This window comes from Pteropus vampyrus, unplaced genomic scaffold, assembly GCF_000151845.1.
Source record: "Pteropus vampyrus isolate Shadow unplaced genomic scaffold, Pvam_2.0 Scaffold229, whole genome shotgun sequence".
NCBI lineage: Eukaryota > Metazoa > Chordata > Mammalia > Chiroptera > Pteropodidae > Pteropus > Pteropus vampyrus.
In genome coordinates this window covers 1,777,291-1,799,298 of record NW_011889010.1, presented here as the reverse complement: position 1 = coordinate 1,799,298, position 22,008 = coordinate 1,777,291, and the positions used below count along the sequence as shown (strand labels likewise).

Genomic DNA, 22,008 nt, shown 5'->3' with positions numbered 1-22,008 from the left:
TAATACAATCATATAATTTTCAGGTGTATATTATCATTTGACATCTGTATATTCTATTGTGTGTTCACCACCTAAAGTCCAGTTTCCTTCAGCTACCATATATTTGATCCCCTTTACCCACTTCACCCTCCCTCTACCTCCCTATATTTGACCCACTTTACCTTGTCTACCTTCCCCCTCCTCTAATAGCCACTACTCTATAGTCCTCTGGTAACCACTAGTCTATAGTCCATATCCATGAGTCTCTGTTTTTCCTGCTCATTTGTTGCTTTTAGGTTTATATCCCACATATAAGTGATATCGTGTGATTTTCAACTTTTTCCGTCTGGCTTATTTTGCTTAGCATGATTATCTCGAGGTCCATCCATGTTGTCACAAATGGCAGTATTTCATCTCTTCTTATGGCTGAGTAATATTTCATTGTATATATGTACCACAGCTTCTTTAGCCAATCATCTATTGTAGGACACTTCAGTTGCTTCCATGTCCTGGCCACTGTGAATAATGCTACTATAAACATTGATGTGCAAATATCTTTATAGATATGAGTTTTCAAGTCTTTGGGGTAAATACCCAGTAGAGGAATTGCTGTATCATATCATAGATCAATTCTTAGTTTTTTGAGGAAACACCATATTGTTTTGCATAGTGGCTGTACCAATCTGCAGTCCCACCAGCAGTGTATGAGGGTTCCTATTTCTCCACATCCTCTCCAACATTTGTTATTGTTTGTACTGTTGATTATTATCATTCTAACAGGTGTGAAATGGTATTTCATTGTGGTTTTGATTTGCATTTCCCTAAGAGCTAGCGATGTTGAGTGTCTTTTCATATATTTGTTGGCCATTTATATGTCCTCTGGGGAGCAGTGTCTGTTCAGGTCCTCTGCCCATTTTTTGATTGGATCATTTGTTTTTTTGTTGTTATTGAGTCATATGAGTTCTTTGTGTATTTTGGATATTAGGCTCTTATCAGAAGTGTTGCTTGCAAATATATTTTCCCATTTGGATGGTTGTCTCTTTACCTTGTTGATGGTTTCTTTTGTTGAGCAGAAGCTTTTTAGTTTGATGTAGTCTTATTCATTTATTTTTGCTTTTCCTTCCCTTGCCTTTGAGGTCAAATTCATAAAATCCATTTTAAGTCCCAGGTCCTTGAGTTTAGTTCCTATGTTTTCTTCTATGCATTTTATTGTTTCAGGTCTGTGTTCTTGGATTGGAAGAATCAACATAGTTAAAATGACCATATTACCTAAAGCATTATACAGATTTAATGCAATCACCATCAAAATACCATCGGCATTTTTTAAAGAAATAGAACAAAAAATCATCAGATTTGTACGGAAGCACAAAAGACCTCGAACTGCCAAAGCCATCTTGAGAAAAAAGAATGAGGCTGGAGGCATCACTCTGCCTGACTTCAAATTATATTACAAAGCTACTGTAATCAAAACAGCATGGTATTGGCAGGAAAACAGACACGTGGACCAGTGGAACAGAATTGAGAGTCCAGAAGTAAACTCATATTTCTATGGGCAAATAATTTTTGACAAAAAAGCCAAAAACATACAGTGGAGAAAGGAAAGCCTCTTCAATAAATGGTGCTAGGAAAACTGGAAAGCCACCTGCAAAAGGATGAAACTAGGCTGTTGTCTATCACCACACACCAAAATTAACTCCAAATGGATTAAGGATGTGAATATAAGACCTGAAACAATAAAATGATGTTAATATTTCACCATTCAGTATGCTGTAAGTTGTCAAGACAGAGATAGAGAGAAAGAGGAAACTGAAATCATTATTTAAACATAAGGCAGCAGATGTGCTTAAAGCTCAGCCTTTGCTTTTTTTTCAGTTTAGGAGTCAAGGAATTGTCTTTTTGTTTAAGGTAGTTATTTTGTCACTTTCAGCCAAGTGCTGACTACTGTTCTCAGTGCTTTTATTCATTTGCACATGCTGACAGCCTACACTACTCTGTTCCCATGTTAGATTCTCCTCTGAACTCTATATTGATCTCCACGACTATACTTGAATTTCTGTTTAGATGGAATGGCTTAGGCAGCTGAACCTACCATGTTCAAAGCCCAACAACTGGTTCCCCTCAAACCTATTTCTGCCTCCTTCTGCTGCATCTCGGCATGCTACCTCCGCTTTTCGGTCCCTCAGGCCAGAAGTGAAACTCACCTTAATCCCTTGGTTCCCTTCACTCACCCCCATTGCCAGCCCGTCAGCAAGTCCTACCGTTCTTACTCCCCAACTATCACATGAATCTCTCTACTTCTCTTCATTTTTACTGTCCCAACCCAGTCTAACGCCTCTCGCTGTACTGCAATATTCTTGCAACTGCCTCACCACTGTCAGTTTGGATTCCCTCTTTTCCAGCGTCAGCTACTGGAGTGGCCCTTTAAAAATAAAAACTAGGTCGTTTTAGCCTTCTCTTTGGAATCTTGTAATTGCTTCTAATTGCACATAACGTAAAACTTGAACTCCTTTTCCTGGTCTCAAAGGCTTTTGCTAACTCTCTTCTCCTCTCTCCCCCAACTTCATCCTGTGTGGCCCATGTGCTGGTCCCACACACACTGTTCCTGTTTGTCCCCTATCGTCCTTTACTGGATGATTCTTTTCCCTTACAGCTTAATCTAAATGACATCTTCTCAGAAGATCACCCTTGACCACCCCAGCTAAAAGCAAGAAACTCCTCACCTGCACCATAATTCTCTGCTCACAATTCTCCTAGATCATTTACTTCGTATTATACATGGAAATTAATAATTACTTATTTGTTATTTAGGGTTTTTTTAAAAAATGTTTTAATGTCTGTTTCCATCTCTAGACTGAACTTGAGCTCCATGAACGAAAGAATCAGGCCTCTTCTCTACTGCTAAATAGCCTGTTTCTAACTACCTGCCAGCTACACAGAAACTCAAAAGTACATGCTGAATCAATGAAAAATTTAAAAAAATTTTAAAAATGAATAAGTGGGTCGTAAAGGGTATACTACAGAACAATTAGAATGGTGGAAATTCTATTTAGAGTGATATAGGAAGATTGTTTTGGAACAAGAAATATGTGAGTTAAACTTTGAGAGTTTGTGTGTGTGTGTGTGTGTGTGTAAGGGACGTGAATCGTGTATGCAGACTCCTCGTGTGGATATGTGTGTAGGATAGAATTGCAGGAGAGGAGAAATATGCTTTGATAGAGACGGTAAAGCCAAATTGTGGATTTTATTGAATACCCATCTTCATTTAGTTTAGATGGAACTATAGCGATGGGTTTAACAAAGGATGCATATGAAAGAAAGAGCTGTGGCAATGAAAGTGGGAAGCAACAGATAGGAGGCGAAGTGGTGGTAAAATTTGTATTATGTATTCTGTGTCAACAGAGTTGGAAGAGTTAAGGCTGATTCAAACTTGTAAACCTGTGTGACTAGGATTCCACTAACACAGACAGGAAAACTAGGAGGGCTGCGTTAATAGTTGGGAGGAAGGCAGTGAAAGCATGAGCATCCGAAAACATATACACTCACAAACAGCCAGTTGACACTTGGAAAGGTGGCGCTGGAACTCAGCTGAAATAGCGAAGATAAATAAATTCATCCGCAATAACTGCCCACCAAAAATTTATTGAGTATGTCCTATAAGTTAAGGGCATCAGCCAGGGTTCAGTGCAGGAAACGGAACTCAGTTATTTCCAGCAGAAAACACTTTAGTACATGTCCGCGGGCAGTTAGATGTTCATACAATCATTATAAAGACTGAAAGAGCTTCATGTCGGCAGTGGACCCTTATCAGGCTTCTGGCTCCAAGCACTTCTGATCCAGTTGTCAGGAACTACTATTGCCACCCACAAGTTAGAAAAATGCTGCTCCTATGGCTCCCACCACTGTTGCAGTCACGGCCACCCCACTAGCAAGCTGGGGAATTGATGATGGATATGGGAGTCTGCAATGTCTGTCCACCCACACTGGTGCAGAAGGGGAAACATCTCCTACCCCTTGCTGTGGTCCTTCTAAATAACGGGATACATGGGTCTCACTGGCAGGAATTGTATGATATCCTGAACTCTCATGGTGAGCGTTCCAAGGAAATGTGATTTTTAATCTTCCAGCCCTTAAGTTCCAAGTGGTTGGACTTCAGGAGACTAAACCATGGTGGGAATGGATGCTGAGTGCCAACAAATAAGTCCAGCACAACGGACATTGGACAAAGAGCTATATGTATAATTTTTCACTTAATTATGTCAAGAAATACTGAGTGAGTCATACTACTACCCTCATTTTACAGAGAAGAATGTGAAGACATAGAAACATTAAATAACGTGACATATGTCTGCATCTAATAAAGATGAAGAACCAAGATTTGAATCTGGACATGCTGACTCAAAAGTCCGCTTTCCTTAGCCCTGTGCTGGAGTCTTCCCTTTAGAAACAATGGTTGAATATCTCAAATGAGAGCATGTCAAAAGAGAAAGGAAGAATGCTGAGTCTGGGCTTTTGGGCTATTCCTAAAATAATTGTTATGAAGAGCCACAGAATCCTGTCCATGGGCTACTTTGGCTTAGAATGGGTACTGGCTTGACATGCTCCATCCACACTAACCCGCCCGACTAATTCACTCTCTGGAGACACCAAAATATAGCCCAAGAACAGATTTTCTGAGTCCCTGTTGTACTCTGACTTCAAGTGAGTGTGTCACTCTCTTACAGCATTGAAGGAAACTTAGCATGGATGTTTAAGATGACAGAGTAATACTGCTTCCCTCAGGCTGCTCTTCTGGTTTTATGGCTGGCAGCATTTTGCTATAATTTACTATGCCTTGTTTCACCACAGGGCTACCTACAGCACTGTGTCCTGCTCAGATGTAGAAAGACAAGTTAGGACGAACACATATTGATGATGATATTACAGAAAGGGAATGTTTCTTGCTGCAGTATCAGGTATGTTCTTGAAATTCTCCAGGGGGTAAAACTTGATTCTTTCGTGACATGCACTCAGAGGTTTCATTTGGTTAATGCCTTTGCAGCAAGATCTAATGAAAACTCTTTGGGATTTGTCTTCTACTATCAACTGTTATGATGAATTAGAAATGATTGGATCCAATCAGCAATATGGAAAAGTTATTGCCTGTGCTCAAATGATGCTACAAATATCCTTGACTACAACTATCAGTAATTTGCCCAACGTTAAGCATTGGCATGTGGTTCATGAACCTTTGATTTAAAACCTTGGTTGATGTTGCTCCCTGAATAGCAACCCTGAAAGGTGTGTTCTGCTAGTGACTATGAGACTAATCTTGAATCGATGCAAAATTTGCATTCTGACTGTGGTCCAGTATAAAATCAGTCTACTCTCTTTGAAATATTTAGTCTATTCTCCTAATATTTTCATTAATTTCTGGACATTGCTACTTTTATGAAAATGAAAAAAATGTATAATAGGGAGAAAAACACAGAAACATAAAAATAAAAAAATCACATTTATTTAACCAAAAACATACACACAGTGTACAATGAATATGGTTTCCACAGAACAATAAAACAAAATGATATTTCTCCAAATGCCAATATAAAATGATCTAACCTATTTGTGCCTCATTTCCTAGGAATACATATTATTATTTCATCTAGAAAATATATTTAACACAAAAAGAAAACAAATGCCAATGTTTCAGATAAGTACCACAAAAATCTGAAAATTAGATGTTAGGTTAGATAAAATAATAAAATATTTACATGAGAAGTTTATGTATGCAAAGGGTTGAACATGCATAGTGAAATGAGTGTCCATACAGAGTTAGACACGTGGAGTCTGCCTTTTGAAAGTTTGAAAGTTCTTTGGCATGAAAAAATTTTAAAATTGATAGTGATATAAAAGCATCACAGAACTATATGGGTAAGATAGCAATCTTGCCAATACTTGAGCCAATATTGCTTGCTGGTTAACAAAATCACACTAAGTCATCATTAAAGATGTAACGTCGGATTGTCGATAATTTAGATGATTTCAGGAACATTGCGAATGCATTCATAGTATGACTGCGAAAATGAAACATCTTAAATAACTCTATTTACTAAAAGATAAGCCAGATATAGTTAGTTCATCAGGCAACTTCACTTATATTAAGTCTTCTCTCCCTTGATATTCACTCTCTCTGGGTGTTATACTTAATTGTGAACTTTGCTTTCTTTTGTAAGTTTAAAACTTTAAATATTCATGTAATCTATATAAATTCAAGCTCAGGAGAGCCAATTGCATGAACATTTTTTTGTTACTATTACAACTTTTTTCCTACCTCCTTGTTACTAATAGCCAGATATAAATTTGTTTCTTTGATATCAGAAATGCTTTAGGCTTCCTCTTACTTGCTCAGAAATAAAATTCACAGTGACTAATGTGCACCATAACTCAAAAAGTAAAACCCCAAATTTCTATACCTTAACTCTATACCTAATTGGCTTGCAATATTTTATCTAAAACATTAATTTCATTTCCCTATTCTGAAAGATGGTGTTTGCCATAGGTAGCATCTGTTTGGAGAGAAAGTTTTAACTTAAAACTGTCAAAGAAATGAAAGATATAATATATTGGGACTTTATATAGCAATGAAACATAAATATGGCGGGTAGGAAGCATAGCTTTTGCAGTTGCAGCTGGGCTAAATGAATGTGAATTCACACTAAAGTTGTCAAACAATGACACAACTCAGCAACTCACTCTCTTCAGCAGTGCATAATTTGTAAAGCCTCCAGCTCTTAAGAACAACTTGTGTTCAATATGTTTGCTTCCCTCCATAAATGCTGATTATAGGTTTTCTCAGACCAGTTTCTTAAACTTGTGATAAAAGTTAATTTATTTCTTACAAGGTTACAAAAAGCACCCTGTATATTGAACTAAACAGTTGATATACCATCCTGTTTGGAAATTAAACACCGAAAACGGTGATTTAGCATACTGCCAGAGTTTAATTTGTTTAACCTAACAGTTTGCATTTCGATTGAGCTATATTTATTAGAATCTGGGCACAGTAACATGTTACTGTTCTTTTTTTTTCCCTGCTTTTAGCAAATGCTAAAATTATAAACTTAAAAATTGGTACTGAAGCTCATTTTCGGTGATACTCTAATTAGGCTAACATTTCCCTGATTTTAGCCCAGAGTCATTATTGCTTCCACTCAGGTTGAATTGCCAAGATTTCCCTTGCCAAACATCATAGAGAGATGCGTGTCTAAATGCATCTCTATGATTAAATAATTTAATTATGAATAAAATACAAACGTCAAATGTTACTTATAGCCTAATGGGAGTCTTTAAAGAGGGAAAAACTACAACCAAATTGCAGCCATCTGAAGATGAGTGATGGCATTTAATACCATTTAAATAATGGTATACTGATTCCAATTATTTTCTGGAGAAAAAGTGATGATGGAATTCAATTGTGTTCCAGTAAATATTTAACAACTGAATTTCCAGAAACTTAAGGCCCTGGTGTGTAGCATTTGGCAATTTCAGTGGTGTAACTACTTCCACTGTTGTCAATTTTAAGCTACCAATGTGGTGGTGTTGAACGTGGAGCCCAGAGGAGATCGATACACAGTAGCACACTATACTATAGTGTTTCGAATGTGCAGATACAACTGACATTAATAACCTCAAGATCAGAGATAAACTGTAAAATGCCATAAAACAATTAGAATACGGTAATTTTGATTATCATCTTTGCTTTTAATAAAATTTTCAATTGTATTTTCTAATTTAATGTTTATGATGTTTGTTTTTAACAACTGGCTTATGAAATTCCTGAAAATTTAACTACGAACTGTCACGAGTTGGCACGAGCCACTTGCAGCATACCACCAGTACCCCCTGTTCCTGGCACCTATCAAACTTTACGTGGCGGGGGCGGGGGGCGGGTTGATTTACTTGGGGGGAAAACATTATACAACTAATTTTCTTTTCCATCTTGAGTCTTATTTTATGCAAAATATTATATTAAGTTGGAGGACCAGAGGGAAGTAGCCTCCAGGCAGATGCTAGCTTTTAAGACTCCACAGTTTTCAGAAGAAAAGGTATTATTCTTATGAAGTAAGGACTGGAGATTAGGTACGTGGCATACTGCTTGAACTGGGCTCTTGGTCATTTTAGTGGAATTTGTCAGCTGGCTCAAATGGTTGCTCTGACTCACCAGATGATTGGGCTGACCCAACTATTTACATCAAAGGATTGTTTGGGCAGACTGTAGAGAAACTCAAGGCAATATTTATAAGGGGGGAAAAAAAAACCACTTCAGAAATAAATAAATGGGAGCCTCTGAAGGTAGGGCTACTTAGATCAAATATTTAACATTTTTATGGCCAGGTGCTTTGTGGGATACTTCCAGGCATTTGAATATATACTGGGTCAAACATAATCAGGATTCTACCTTCCCTTGTTTTTAAATATGTTTTCTGTAGGACTCTGTAAATAGCAAATAACAGAATTGATATCTGCATTTGATGGGATGATAGGGGAAATATTTTTGAGCAAAAAAGTTATTTTGTTTGAAAATGTCATTTTCTTGGTTCAGTTTCTGGCTTGATCTGATCTCCGAAAATAGGCCTTCTGGTATATTTCTTAAATGAAAATATAGATAGAAAAGCATAGCAGGCTTTGTCTGTACAAAGGAGATTATAAAACTTGTTTAACCTTGGCTCTTTGATTTAAAAAGCTTAATAAGAAATAGTGAAGTGGTTTTCCAAGGATACTTGGAATGTCTCTCAGGAAAGGGCAACACCATTGTTGATATGAAACATAAATTTCCTTGACAAAATTTACTTTTAAGTGTGTGCACAAATATAGGCTTCGTATAGGGAAGTGCAGATGACTCTGTTAACAATAAACAAAAATATCTGCATTTGTAGCACAGCAAGCTCTGCCCTTTGAGATATCTATATTAGTACTTATTATAAAAGAAAAAAATATTTGAAAAACGTCTTCCCAAAATAAAAAAAAATAACCATATTGTTGGCTTTCTAGTTAATAAATATTTTTTCCATGTGTGAGTCAAGAAGTTTCATTTTTACAAATGCAATAAAAAATTCTTGTTTATAAGAGTATTTACAGGATGATAGATCACTTAAAGTCTCCGGGAACTCAGACTACTGTTTGATAATACCGAAGGGAGGCTTCAAAATTATTCAAAGTAACCTGTCATCCCAACCTCTCTACCTTAATCTAATGGGATAATGAAAACGACCACAGATCCTACCATTTTCAAATGAAATTGAACAATTCAAAGGTTATATTTAATCACTGAAATGGAGAATGAGGTATAAAGAACACCAAGATAGCTTTATCCATGAATAGATCCATAGTACAGAGCCTCTTTTTATTAAAAAGCCTGTAAATAGTTTGGCAACTGCCTCAATAATAAAGCACACAGTCATTAGCCAGAATAATAGATTGATGACTGTAGTATTAAAAGTCCCAATGGGTTATCTAAAATTTTTAGTAATTTGAGAAACCCAGCATGAGCCTAGAGATCTGTTTGGAATCCTTATTTCAACAGGCGTCTAAGTCAAAGAGCTATCACATTAGCCATGGAAAGCCCCATAATCTCATCTACTGAATGTGGTCATAGCTAAGAGATGTGCATGTAAGAAGCCTCTGGCATTTCCAAGGGAGACTTATGCTCTGGATAGCATGCTCCTCTGATGAGAAAGGAAAAAGACTAAATTCTTACAATTTGGAGAAAATAGGTTTCATTTGTTTAGACTGTTGTAATCTAAGCTTTAATTCCAGCAATAAATGCCAATTTCTATTTAACTAACCAGCATTCTCCCCTAATTCTCATGTATATTTGGCATGAAAATTTGGAGAAGAGACAAGCATAGGCTAGGAAGTTAAGAAGAGACTGTAATCACGGTTCTTAAATTATCTAGATGGGTGATTGGGGGCCTGTCTTCCTTGTGCCTCAGTTTACCTATTTATAATGGTGTTATACGGGATGATCTCTAAGGTAACTTCTAATTTGGGGTTTTAGAAAATTTATGATATTAGGACAAATTTGAAATTCAGGTTAACAGAAACTATCATTTTGGCTTATCATTAGCTATGGTTACATATGTTTTAAAAGGCTTATTCACATTTACTAACATATGCCGGACGATGCATGCTTACACCATCTACATCTATATCAGGATGACGACTAGGAAACATTTTGTTGACTTTCATGAACTTGACTACATAAACCTCAGGCTGACGGAGATTTTCATTTTGAACATCAACAGGCTGATCATCTTTAGCTTCTTTGCCATATCAATTCCTTGCAGTGTTTTGCTCATTATACTTTTCAGCTTTCTCTATTGTGATTTCTACAACTAGACCATACAACCCAAGTCAGAGTTTTGAAAAGATGCTGTGTTTTTGAAAAGTATTTTTACTGCTTTACCGACATTGTTCATCTTCCTGTTTAGGAGAAGTAGTCACATCTTGATGGATGACAAAAGTCTTTATAAGCATATCTGTAAACTGCTCTGTAGTCAAGATCATGAGTTAACACTACCTGATTTCGATTCACTAGAAAAATATTTTCTAAATCTCAAAAAATGGGCTCTAAGATTATCTGTGAGACAGACTATGAAATAATATCGCAAAGTCCTCCTCTCTTTTACACTCCTGTGTCTTCGTTTTGGACGGAGAGCCCCAATCTCTCAATCACCTCTAGTCCTCTGTGGCACCTGTGTTTCCTCAGAATGTCTTCCATTCAAATACTCCAGAGTGAAAGTTAACACTTTCTGAGCCGATCTCAACCAGCGAGGGGCAGCGCATAGAAGCTTAGAACTACAAAGGGTAATATTATGTAAGATTTTTTAAAAATGGATTTCTTTCGTAGTAATATGCTGATAACTCATTCAAGTAATTCCTAGATTTGAGCAAACAGCTCTGATCATCTCCCTGCACAAATTCACGACAATAAAAAAAAAATAAAAAATAAAAAAGATAGAGATTATCCAACTGAAGCGTGTTTGTGTTCCTGTTTATTTACATGTTGGTAAACTTAGGTGTCGGCTTTTCCATAAGTCCCCTCTGGAGGTCTGTAGTACTTGGGGAAAGCCATCAGCTGGAGCATGTTGAAAGCATACTTTCTGCATTTGATATTCTTCAGTACATTCTCTATGCGGCATCCTTCTCTGGTGAAAGGGGAAAAAGTACAACTTCATGAAACACGGAATAAATAAATATGCTTTATTTGTTCAATGCAGAGTTGCAGCAACAGTCCAAGTAAAAATAACAAAGATTCAACTCTACATTTATTTTTTCACAAATGATGATACATCTTACAAAATTAAATCCTAGGCCAGGCCCAATACCATTATTGCCCTTGGAAAGAGATGATTAAAGTCTCTTTGCTCTTAACAGATAGTTAAGGTTTAATAAACTCTTTAAATATAATTTGCTCCACAATACGGCTTCACTTTAATTTCATAAATATATCTGCCTTTTAATAACTTTTCCCCCTCCCCACAAATTAGTTTCTTAGTCTCTTTAAAACACATTAAAATCTATATGTAGCCCTAAGGATACAGGTTCTAGGAATAAGGCATTTAATTTATTAAGTCTGGCCCTATAGATTTTTAAAGGAAAGTTCAATCTCTATTTTACTTCATTATTTTAGCTGTGCAATGGCGAGAAAAATGGCTTTCGGGATAGCCTGGTCCAAGTCTCCGCTTTATAAAGGAAGAGTGCTCCTGCACGCGCAGTACAAAAGTCACAGGTGCTGAAAATGGTGCATCAAGACACAAACAAGACCTCGTTAAAAAGAATAGGAAAGTACTCTGAAAGCCACATCAACCCAAACAATAGTTACAAACAGGTTAATTTAATTACAAAACATAAACAGCCATTCTCTCCAGAAAGTTACTCGACAGAAAGGGGTTAATTGCAACAAAGAAATAACAGAACTAACAGGTCAAAGAATCAAACAGAAGATCGCACCAGGTGATGGCAACAGTATTAGCACAGTGGAAATCAAGTGTGGAACCGCCCACATCTCTAGGGCTTGTCTCAGGGTTTCAGTGTGTTGTGCAAATTCAGTCTTAATTTCTTTAATACATTTAACGGGAAGAGGAACAGGAGGTGCAGAACTTCAAGCTTTCAGGATTCTGTTCTTTGTCTTATTTCAAAGACAGTAATTTAAAAATTCATCTTGAGCTAGTTAACAGTGGGAAACACTTCTCCATGAACAAAAGAGCAAAATAATTCACCTAATGCATAGTACTTCTTTTTTTTTAGATCTTAGGAAAAACAAAGAAAACACTTACAATTAAAACATTTGTTTGTTTTAAATCTGTGAATCTTAAAATGTAGAAATATTACAGCATTGTCCCCATAATTTAACGTCCATTGTCATTTGTAGAAAAGAAAGGAATACAACGTAAAACTTATTGGTATTTGGCTAACAGTAATGCAAGACTTAAAATAAGCCACACAACTAGCAGGTGTGAGCTGACAAGCAGCAAGGCGACAGGATAGAAGTGTCGAGAAGTTGGCTTGTTATCAGACAGACAGCCTGTTTCAGGATCATCGGATTCATTCAGTGCTCCCTGGGTTTGTCTGCTGTTGAAGAGGGTGGGGGAGTTAGGGGAGAAAAGAAAATAGTATAGCATTCACACAGTAAAGACACTCAACCTTAAATATTCTGAAGTAGAACATGTTAACTTATACAAGAGAGCTGTTTCAGGTGAAGTTTTAAGCTAAATAACCCCCAATGCACCCTGTGTATTCTTTTTTCTCACTGACAAGCGTGATTTCTCATTGACAAACATATTGAAAAAGGAGATTGCTTTTGCTTTTGGTGCAAGAAAGGAGAGAGAGACATTATGATGTCAGTCACATGGGTTGAAACCGTATGGACAAGGAAGAATCAAATAAGCGTAATAGCACCAGTAAACAAGACTGCATGAATAAATTAAAATATGGATCAGCCCATAAAAAATAATCTGATAAATACATCTTTGGAAAGTGAAATGAGAAACACAGTATGTAGTGAAGCAAACGAACGTGTCTGGCACTTTTAAGCACACTTTCTACTGGTATTGTATCTTTATAATGTATTTAACATTATAAAAATGATTTATGAAAATGGTATTTAAAATGAAACATCTGACATGTCATCCTTGCCAGCCATAAGATTAGTTTAACGAAACCCGACTCAGCATCCTTCTGTTACTTCAGCTCATAAATTACGTTGTTTCCTTCTCATTTTACTTAAATGAGGCCAAATCTATCTCCTATAGACTCCTGGTCTTCAAAGAGATCCACATTTGCAGAGTCACACTTTGGACAATAAAAGATTCTAAATTTCCAGGCTGTGTATTTTCTGTGTAAGTTAAAAACAGGCATTTGTAATTGGGCTTAAAATCAGCTCCAATTATGGCAAATCTGAAATATGCCATAACGATATATGTTGAAAATAAAAATTCTTTTCTATGGTATATTTCATCAGTATTCAGAGTATTCAGAATTTCAGTCATACCCAGTTGTCAAGGAGTGGTTTGATCTTTCTCAGCTCCTCCAGGTTTTAAGGCAGAAAACTGGTTGTTGCTCAGTCTTATAAAGAGTGCCATGAAGAGGTAACTTCTGAACAAGCACCAGAGCTCCCAGGGCCCCCTTTCGACCAGGTGCAGCCCCCAAAAACCTCCTATACAGAAATTTTTGACCAGGCATTGACCATATTGGTGGCCACATTTGGGCAAACGACAGTCATTATTATTTCAAATAGCAGTCTTAGTTTAAATCAGTCACGCTGCATGTGCTCTTTTGTGTCCTATTATTTGGTAAGATGTAAGGACCATACGGCCAGTGACAAAGTGAAGTAGAAGCTTCTCTGGAAGACAAATGATTTACTGAGCAAAAGGAAGGATTTGCAGAATTTTTCTTGTCCATTGTACAAGTAATTTGGTTATCTGTTGAACTTTCTGCTGTGTATTAGGTAAGAAAGGTGTAGTAGATGTTAGGTTTGGATAACTTTCAATGTGATTAAGAAAAGTCTCCTTGTCCTATGTTATTTCTTCTGTTAGATTGTTGGGGAGATTGAGATACCTACGTTGCTGATCCCAGAGAAATGTTTTATTCTTTCGTTCAATTGATTATTACCAGTATATATCTCATTTTCTTAAACTTTCTATTTTCCATGGATTCCATAAAGTACATAGTAGAGTAACATGAGTAGAGGCGGCTGTGATATAGTCCATAAGAGCACGGACTCTGGAGTCAGATCACCTGGCTTCAAGCTTAGTTCAGTCATTTGCTAGTTAAGTGGCCCAGGGCCAATTATTTAATATTTCATGTCTCAATTTCCTTACCTTAAAATGGCATTAATACCTAATTCATAGAGCTGCTATGAAGTATTATAAGTCAACATTTACAAAGTTCTTAGAACAGAGCCTGGCATATCATAAGCATTCAATAATGGTTATGATTGTTACATTATTTGCATATCAAGAAATATACACATCTTGCTAGCATAGCTAGAACCTTCATAGTAGGGATATCTAATCAAACAAGGTTTCGAGCCACTGATCTAGCCCACTGGTGCTCAGTTGTGGACGTGCCAGGGGGTGGTGCTGGAGGAGCGGAAAGCCAATCGCAGTTGACTTATATCGATATTATTTGTTAGTGCCTCTGCAAAAGAATTTGGTTGTGTACTACCCCAGCAGCCACATTTGGACAAACAGTCATAATTATTTCAAACAGGCCACATAGCAATCTGAATTAGTTTAAAACACCCAATCGACCATGTTGTGGTCTGGTTGAAAAGAATAGTTGAAAATAATTGGTCTATCTCATGCTTGAACAAATCTGGGAATGAGGAAAAAACACTTTTCAAAGAAGTCCATTCCATACACTGGTAGTTTTGGGGTTCAGTCATAGATCATATATGTGGGGCTGTGTGTGTGGTGGGAGAGACTTGGAGAAAGGGCCGAGGGAGGCTGAATAGGTGACTTTAAGGTCCCCTTGGATTTTCAGATACACAAAGAGAAAGGCTGGGAAATAATGCCTGCTGTTTTACTACCCCAGTTCCAAATACTCCATCTCTTTCCATTACAATTTCTCCATGTGCACAAGAAAAAAAGGGATTGTTAAAAAGATTAAATAAGATGATAGATGAAAAAAAAACTTAGCACAGTCCCAGGTATAAAACAAGGCCTGGAGAAATGTTAGCTGTTGTTATTACGGTTATCACTAATATCATTCTCACTAACACGCTCTCCTGCCCAGTTTGAAGGTGAAGGTTATCTGCAGCAAATTTTAACAACTTTGTTGAGACTTTGGTTCCTCTCCAGTATTCCCTGTTAGGAGAGAAATACAGAGATAGATCTATCTATCTATCTATCTATCTATCTATCTATCTATCTATCTATCTATCAATCATCTACCTATCATCTATCATCTCTCTATCTAATTATCTATCATCTATCATAGTGTAAATATTACATTCTGATTACAAATTTATGTTAAATATTAACCACAATCTGTCAATGTAATGCTACAGAAATTCTCTTTCCCAGAAAGGCCTCACATAGATAGGTTCTAGCTGAAGTGCAGACCACTGGCCAACAGGATCTTATAACTGTCTTTACTCCAAACACAGGAGACTAACTTACATCAGACGGCTTGTTTTTTTCTATAATTGCCAGATCAAATTTAACATTTTCCAGTCTGCTTATTGTATATGTCTTCCAAGCAAAAATTACTATATTAAAATGTTGTCCTTTGTTTTGGATGGGCAGTTGTATAATTGAATTAATTTATTGATTACTAACTTTAATCTCTGGAGATTGCAATAAAACATTAAAAATGCTTCATGCATAATCATTCTACGATTCAGCTGGAATTGGAAGCAACATGGCCTTGAAGCTCGAGGCCCCTGACTATGTCACAGCATGGACACAGGAGGTCTTGGAGCTATTTACTTGCTTCCTGCTAAGAATAGGATAAACGGTCATTTCTTCATGGCCACGAATGAATTTTTAAGCACGCTGCAAGTGCAAACTGCAAAGGATGTGTTAAGTAGTAACATCAGTAATTTCCTCACTGGGAGATTATGACAAATAATTAATTAGTGGCTGCCTGGCAAGGTACTCTGAAATCCACGTTACCAGTTTCAGCCATCACTGATGGGCAGATTACCATGCAAGCAAATCACAGTGTTGTCTCCACTGAAAACATGACAAAATCAGACATTTAAGGGCAGTTACTAAATCTGCAGGAGACAAAATGACTTTTTTCCTCAAAGACTTGTCAAGGCAATCACTTAAAATAGAAACAAGTAAAAGAAATATCTCACTTTTAAACACATTACTGCCTACATGAGGAGACAGTTCCTTAGGTAACATGCAGTGTACGGGGCTTGACATCTGCTTATTTCCCCCCTCTTTTCTTACAGCGCTGACTGCCGTACCCTAGATCACAAGTCCTCCATTGCAAGTATCCCTTCGAGTCATTCATACCTCTAAAAATAAAAGTTAGAGTCCTCCTATCTCTCCCTGCTGGGTAATTATTCATAAATAGTTTTGCTACTTGATATTTTATTCCTTCAAGCTCCCAAAAGGAAAATTACCAGCTAAAAGTGAATAGACAATGGGTTACTACTTGGCTATACAAAAAGATGAAATACTGCAATTTGTAACAACATGAATGGATCTTGAGATTATCATGCCAAGCGAAATCGGTCAGATGGAAAACGATTTCACTCATATGTGGGATATAAAATAAAGCAACAAATGAACAAACAAACCAAGCAAACCAAAAACCCTCATAGACACAGACAACAGTATGCTGGTTACTAGAGGGGAAGGGAGTGGAGGGAGTTTGAAAAGGGTAAAGGGCGTCAAATATAAGGTGGCAGAAGGAGACTTGACTTTGGGTGGTGAACACACAATGTAACTTACAGGTGATATATTATAGAATTGTACACTTGAAACACATATAATCTTATTAACCATGTCACCCCAATAAATTTAACTTAAAAAAACTGACTAGGAAGATCTTTCCTTTTGATCAAAAAGCCGATTTCCTCCCATGCTAAAATGAGGCCGTGTCACATTTAATTACATCCAACTTCAGAGCTGTGGGCATACCAACTTGAAATTATGAGCCAAGATTTTTTAGAGCTAATGTCTCTCAGAGCTTTATTGGTCTCTGTAGTCATCTGATAAATCGATCTTAACAGAGCATCATTTTTTAGGCCATAGCCTGCTGGATTGTGTCAGATTTTAAACTGGCAGGTCTGTGTAAAAATGAATATAAGTCTGGTATCGATAGTTAACAGCTTTGAGAGTGATACAGGAATCATAGAATTATAGATTCATAGATGTAAAAGGAACTTCAAAAAATCTTCAGATTGAATGATACATTTTATAGATGAGAAAATAAATTTAAAGACCTCGTCTATGCTTCTATAACAGCAAGTTGCAGGTAAAGGATGACGAGAAGGTAGTTCCCTTGGTTCACAGTCTGCTTATGTCAGTCTGGTAACAAAGAGAGACTGACTTTTTGTTTTCGGTTTATATCAAGGTCCATGAAATTTAATGACTCAGAATATTCTGAGATGACAAACTATCTACGAAACTTTACCAAAAATTCAATTTATAATTAGGATATTAAAAGTAGATTTTCAGGACTTTTAAAAATCTACACAACTATTTAAATATAGGGGAAATTTTAATAAAGCATATCAAGTGTGGGATAATTTCCAGTGGCCTAGAAGCAAGATTAGCGTTTGTGGCCACTGGCTCACTAGCCACATTTAAAATGCCTTCTTTATTCTCACTGGATTTCAGAATCTAATCCAAATATTTTATGTCGACCACAGAAAAAGCTCCTAAATGAAGAAATTACTTAAAAGACACATAAGACTATGTCACTTCTTTGAGTGTCCAAGTCACAGAGTGTTTCTAATCATTCTGTACAAGTTTGCTACATAAGAAAGAGCAGTAGTAAGCAAAATATTCACTCAAGGAAGCGTGCACCCTCCCTGTAGGACACTGCATGCATTTCGGACGTGCCATTCTAAGGGGAGGGCTAATGTGAACTCAAGGATACTGCGCATGGTAACCAGGAAGATGGTAGTCGGCGTGGGACCTTGGCATGCCAGGACAGACTGAGGACAACGAGAATGAGAATCCCTTTGGCTTGGAGAAGACGAAAATTTACAGTCACATCGTTGTTAATTTCAATAGGCAAAGGATCGATAGTTTAAAGTCTGGGCTACCTTGAAAAGCAATGGAAGTGTTTGAATTATGAAGGGAGAGATCTCCTAGGTACTATGTCCTATCATGTGATAGCTGCTTTATAGATATTATTTCATTTTTCCTCACAAAAAGTCAAACTTGTCGGTGTTATTATCTCCACAGACTCAAAAGGGTTACAAAACTTGCTCAAGCAGCAGACAGGGGATTTTTATCCCTGTATGTCTAATGGAAAAACCATATTCCTTTTACTTTATGATTGAGATCCTTTAAGCACAGGTTTCCTGCTATGTCTCAGACACTGGCAGGTGTGATTTCTTGCCAGTTGTTAGATTAGATGGAGTGACCTCTAAAATTACTTTCATCTCTACCTTCCTGTGATCCTTTGATTCTATTAAAACATAACTGCAGTACTCTAGAGATGCATATTTTTCTACTAATAGGATAGGTGACAGTTCAATAAGAAATAGTGGGGTAGGGTGCAAAAAAATTCACCGAATGCAAAGTATGTTGACACTGTGTTTGGTCTCTATAGCTGTTCTTGCTCATTCTTATCTATTTTCATATTCTAGCTTCAGAAGGAAAAAAAAAAAAAACCTGACCTATTTATCTGTTTTAATTTAATTTTCCCTGGTATCATTATTTGCACTCTTTCCCCATTTCACTCGTGTAGTTTTATAAAGTACCCGAAAAACAGAAATACCTTCTTGACAGAAAAAGCAAGGCTCCAGTAATGACATTTTAAGATAGTATCTAAACATTGCTTTGAAGAGAAAGTGCATATGTCCAGAAAAGCAACTCAAGAAAAGATAGGTATCAAATCTAAATGAGTTTTATAAACATTTTTTTAGAAAGAAAAAAAAAAAAAGGAGGGGCACAGAGACATAGTAAATTGACTATAATTGCTTCCATCAGATCATTATCAGAGAACTGATTTCAGTTTTGATCTTTGAATTTCAGAAAGGAGAATATTTGGATGAGGTCCAGAAATATAAATGATTAAAGGACGAAGAAAAAAGCTTACGAGGAAATGTTTAAGATTAATGTCGTTTGGATAAAAGAAGGCTGATATGTGATGTGATTGTTATATTTAAATGTACACGAGGCAGCGGTACGATAATTTTTGAGATTCTAAATTGTGCTTTGCTTGCAGTATGAAGCATGTGCCCCAACGACATCAGCAGCGCTGAAAGCAAGAGCTGCCTGACTGAACGGATTTGCTCTTCTTTCATCTCATGACAGAGAAAATGTGAGGCCCATCCGGGGTTGAGAGAGAAAAGAGATGCAGAGGAAACGGAAAGGGAAGAGAGGGAGGGAGGAAGAGAAACAGAGAAAGTGGAAGGCGGGTCTTGGCCAGCCTTGTCTGGCCTTCAGGGACCAGCAGTTAGGCTCCTCCAGGCAGCCCTCCAGGATCACCCTTGTCTTCTCCAACCAATCGCCGACTCTGTACCTCCCAGAGGGTTGTCCCCAGACAGGCCCTGCAAACTCAGGGACCCCCGACCTGTTCTGGGACCCCTGGGATTTGCTGGCTGCCTGGGACACATTGGGACGGCTGGGGTGTAAAAAAAAAAAAGTGACTGGGGCAAGAACAAAGGCGCAAAGGTCGATGCTAGGAGGGCGAACAGGCCCTGTTCGTTGTTCTGTGCCTGGGCCTAGGGAGGGAGGACCCCGGAGGCGGGGTGCTGTGAGATGCACCCAGAGAGCCTGGTCCGCGATCACCTTCTCCAAAGATCTCCTTGCCCTGAGCTCAGCTTAGATGCGAAGAAATGAAGGGGCTGAAAGGAGCCGTAACCAGGAGGAAATGGGCATATCATACAGACAAGCTTTCTAGAAGTTACAGTGCAAGATAAGGCCCCGTGGCAGGAGGAGAGCTCAAAACATTAAGGACCGACTGTCCACCAGCCTGGCTGGGTAGGGGCTGAAACGTGGAATGAAGCTTCTAAAGACAGTTTTTTAAGGAAAGAAACAAAATAAGAAACAAAAACACAGTACCTCTTACATACCTTAGTTACCGAGCAGATGAACAGGGCAATTCTACAAAGAGATAAGCACACAGGAGTAGATATACACCTCTAACTCTTTTTCTATTTCCCATACACCGTGATTAGCTTTTCTTTGTACAGGAGCGTCAAGGAGAGAACTGAGTTTGACTTGTTTTAGAGTAGCAGTCAGAGAGAAGAAAGGAGACTAGGCATGAAGGCACTCTGTGTGTTTGTTGCTAAAGTACTTAGAAACATAAACAACCATTGTCTCACTGCGCCAGTTGTCTCTCTCCTGGAGTCTGGGATAACTTTTATCCTCCAGTGAAGAGGAAATTAACAGGCAAAAAATGTAAGACGTCTGATTCTATTCTTGATAAGCACCAGACAGAGAAGAGCGAGGTAAATCCGTCGCCAGCTGGCTTCTTTGGTGAAGTAAGGGGACTTGGCAGAACCTGACTCCAAGGGCTGCTCTAAGTTCTCAGATAAAACTAAAAGTCCACGGATATCAGTAAATTACTCTGAAAGTAGCCTGGGAAACGGAACAGGTATCGGTAACAGCGACTGAGTATTTGGACACGTGGAACAGGAAAGGAAATCGCTCAGCTCGTTACTATCTATTCTATTCAGTTTCAGCTTCGAATGTTAACATCTATCCAATAGGATTATTGTGAGATTATGTGAAGGCACCTACCACATTCTCGATAGCGTAAACAAGTAGATAAGTAAATAAACAAGCCCTCTCTTGCCCTCCCCTTGCTAAATCTCGGTTCTTGTGCAGTTGTGCAGCGACAAGTTCTAGCTCTTTCTCCTCTCACTCTCTCTAACGCTGAAGTGCCCAGGCCTTAGGACGACCCACTTCACCTTCTTGTACTGTGCATACTTTCTCTAGGTGATTTCAACCGGTTCCATGACTTTCATATCATCAGCACAAAGCTGATGAATTGTACATTTCTCTTTATAGTTTAGACCGTTTCTCTGAATTATGGACACATACACTGCGCCTTCACTTGAATGCCTAACAGACGTTTCAAGGTAGTGGAAAGTGGTAGAATGAGCCACGGCAAAATATGCCATGGCAAAATATGCCACGTTGGCATAAGGATTATTTTGAACTACAGGCACTTGAAAAACAGCAGGTACCAGAGGGCCCTCTGACTTCCCCTTACCTTTCTGAAAGCAAGAGATAAAATCTCCTATGAAAGATGCTCTCTCTATCCTAGCATGAAAGAAAACCCTCATCACCAGAGATAGGGAGTCAGTGCCGAGGGAATTCTCCAAGCTCTCAAATAAAAATAAAAGTCCACAGATACCAGTAAATTACATACACAAGTTTGGTTAAGATAACTCTTATGTTCCTTTAGCTCCCTGCCCCCTCCCCTATATATTTCAGTTACTTTTCCGTAATTGTTCAGGCTAGTATAGAAGCATCTAGGTTTTGACACTTCTTTGGATCTGTATTTTCTTGTGGAGATGTCCACGTACATGTAAAACCTGTTTTCCTTTTTCCTCTTAATCTTGTCTTATGCCAATTTAATTCTCCGGCCAGCCTCTACCCTAACAGGGTTGAGGATAAGTTTGACCTCCTGTCCAGAGTCAAGGCCAGATCTTAATTCCAGTCCACCTCCTCTGCCACCTTTCCAAACCAGCTCCTTCCTTTCTTCTCATCACTGGAAAAGATACTCGCCCACTCTGAGACACGCATCTGAAGCACCTAAGATCTCCCTGATCCTTCTGTATTCTTTACACCCCGCACCTATCCGTCAACCTGTCAGACCCCTTCACACCAGCTCCCACCTGACTGT

The 22,008-nt window shown here is 37.9% G+C and overlaps 1 protein-coding gene across 5 annotated transcripts in view; it reads right to left on the bottom strand.

The window, feature by feature from the left end:
- Positions 1-8,384: 8,384 nt before the first annotated feature.
- The window catches only part of INPP4B (inositol polyphosphate-4-phosphatase type II B), a 610,870-nt gene continuing 597,246 nt past the window's right edge, over positions 8,385-22,008 (bottom strand). For all 5 annotated transcript variants that reach the window (XM_023519662.1, XM_011373754.2, XM_023519664.1 and 2 more), the window contains one exon: positions 8,385-11,162. In XM_023519662.1, the coding sequence (XP_023375430.1) occupies positions 11,030-11,162 (133 nt within the window). In that variant the 3' untranslated portion in view covers positions 8,385-11,029. The remainder of the gene's footprint in view (positions 11,163-22,008) is intronic.